Consider the following 362-nt stretch of genomic DNA (forward strand, 5'->3'; position numbering starts at 1 on the left):
TATATATATACACGTATATACATGCATATGTGTGTTATGATGACAGGTGTGACGAGTGTGAGGCGTACTACACGGATTCAGTCGACCTCGTGCAGCATATGCAGCTGGACCACAACGCGACAGAGTTCTGGAAGTGCAGCGACTGCCCTCAGATGTTCATTGACAAGCAAAATCGCACAGAGCACAGGAAAGTTCATGCCAGCAAGAAGAGGTGAGTGCCATTAGAGATAGTCTGATAGAGGGAGTGAGAGAGAGAGAGTGAGAGAGAGAGAGAGAGAGAGAGAGAGAGAGAGAGAGAGAGAGAGAGAGAGAGAGAGAGAGAGAGAGAGAGAGAGAGAGAGAGAGAGAGAGAGAGAGAGAGA

General features: G+C 48.1%; 1 protein-coding gene across 1 annotated transcript in view; it reads left to right on the top strand.

Moving 5' to 3' along the window:
• Positions 1-46: 46 nt before the first annotated feature.
• Positions 47-362, top strand: part of LOC106819005 (zinc finger protein 28-like) — a gene marked incomplete at its 5' end in the record, with an annotated part of 3079 nt that continues 2763 nt past the window's right edge. The window contains one exon of the mRNA XM_014823666.1: positions 47-211. Within this exon, the coding sequence (XP_014679152.1) occupies positions 47-211 (165 nt within the window). The remainder of the gene's footprint in view (positions 212-362) is intronic.

Source organism: Priapulus caudatus, unplaced genomic scaffold (assembly GCF_000485595.1).
Source record: "Priapulus caudatus unplaced genomic scaffold, Priapulus_caudatus-5.0.1 Scaffold2739, whole genome shotgun sequence".
Classification (NCBI taxonomy): domain Eukaryota; kingdom Metazoa; phylum Priapulida; class Priapulimorpha; order Priapulimorphida; family Priapulidae; genus Priapulus; species Priapulus caudatus.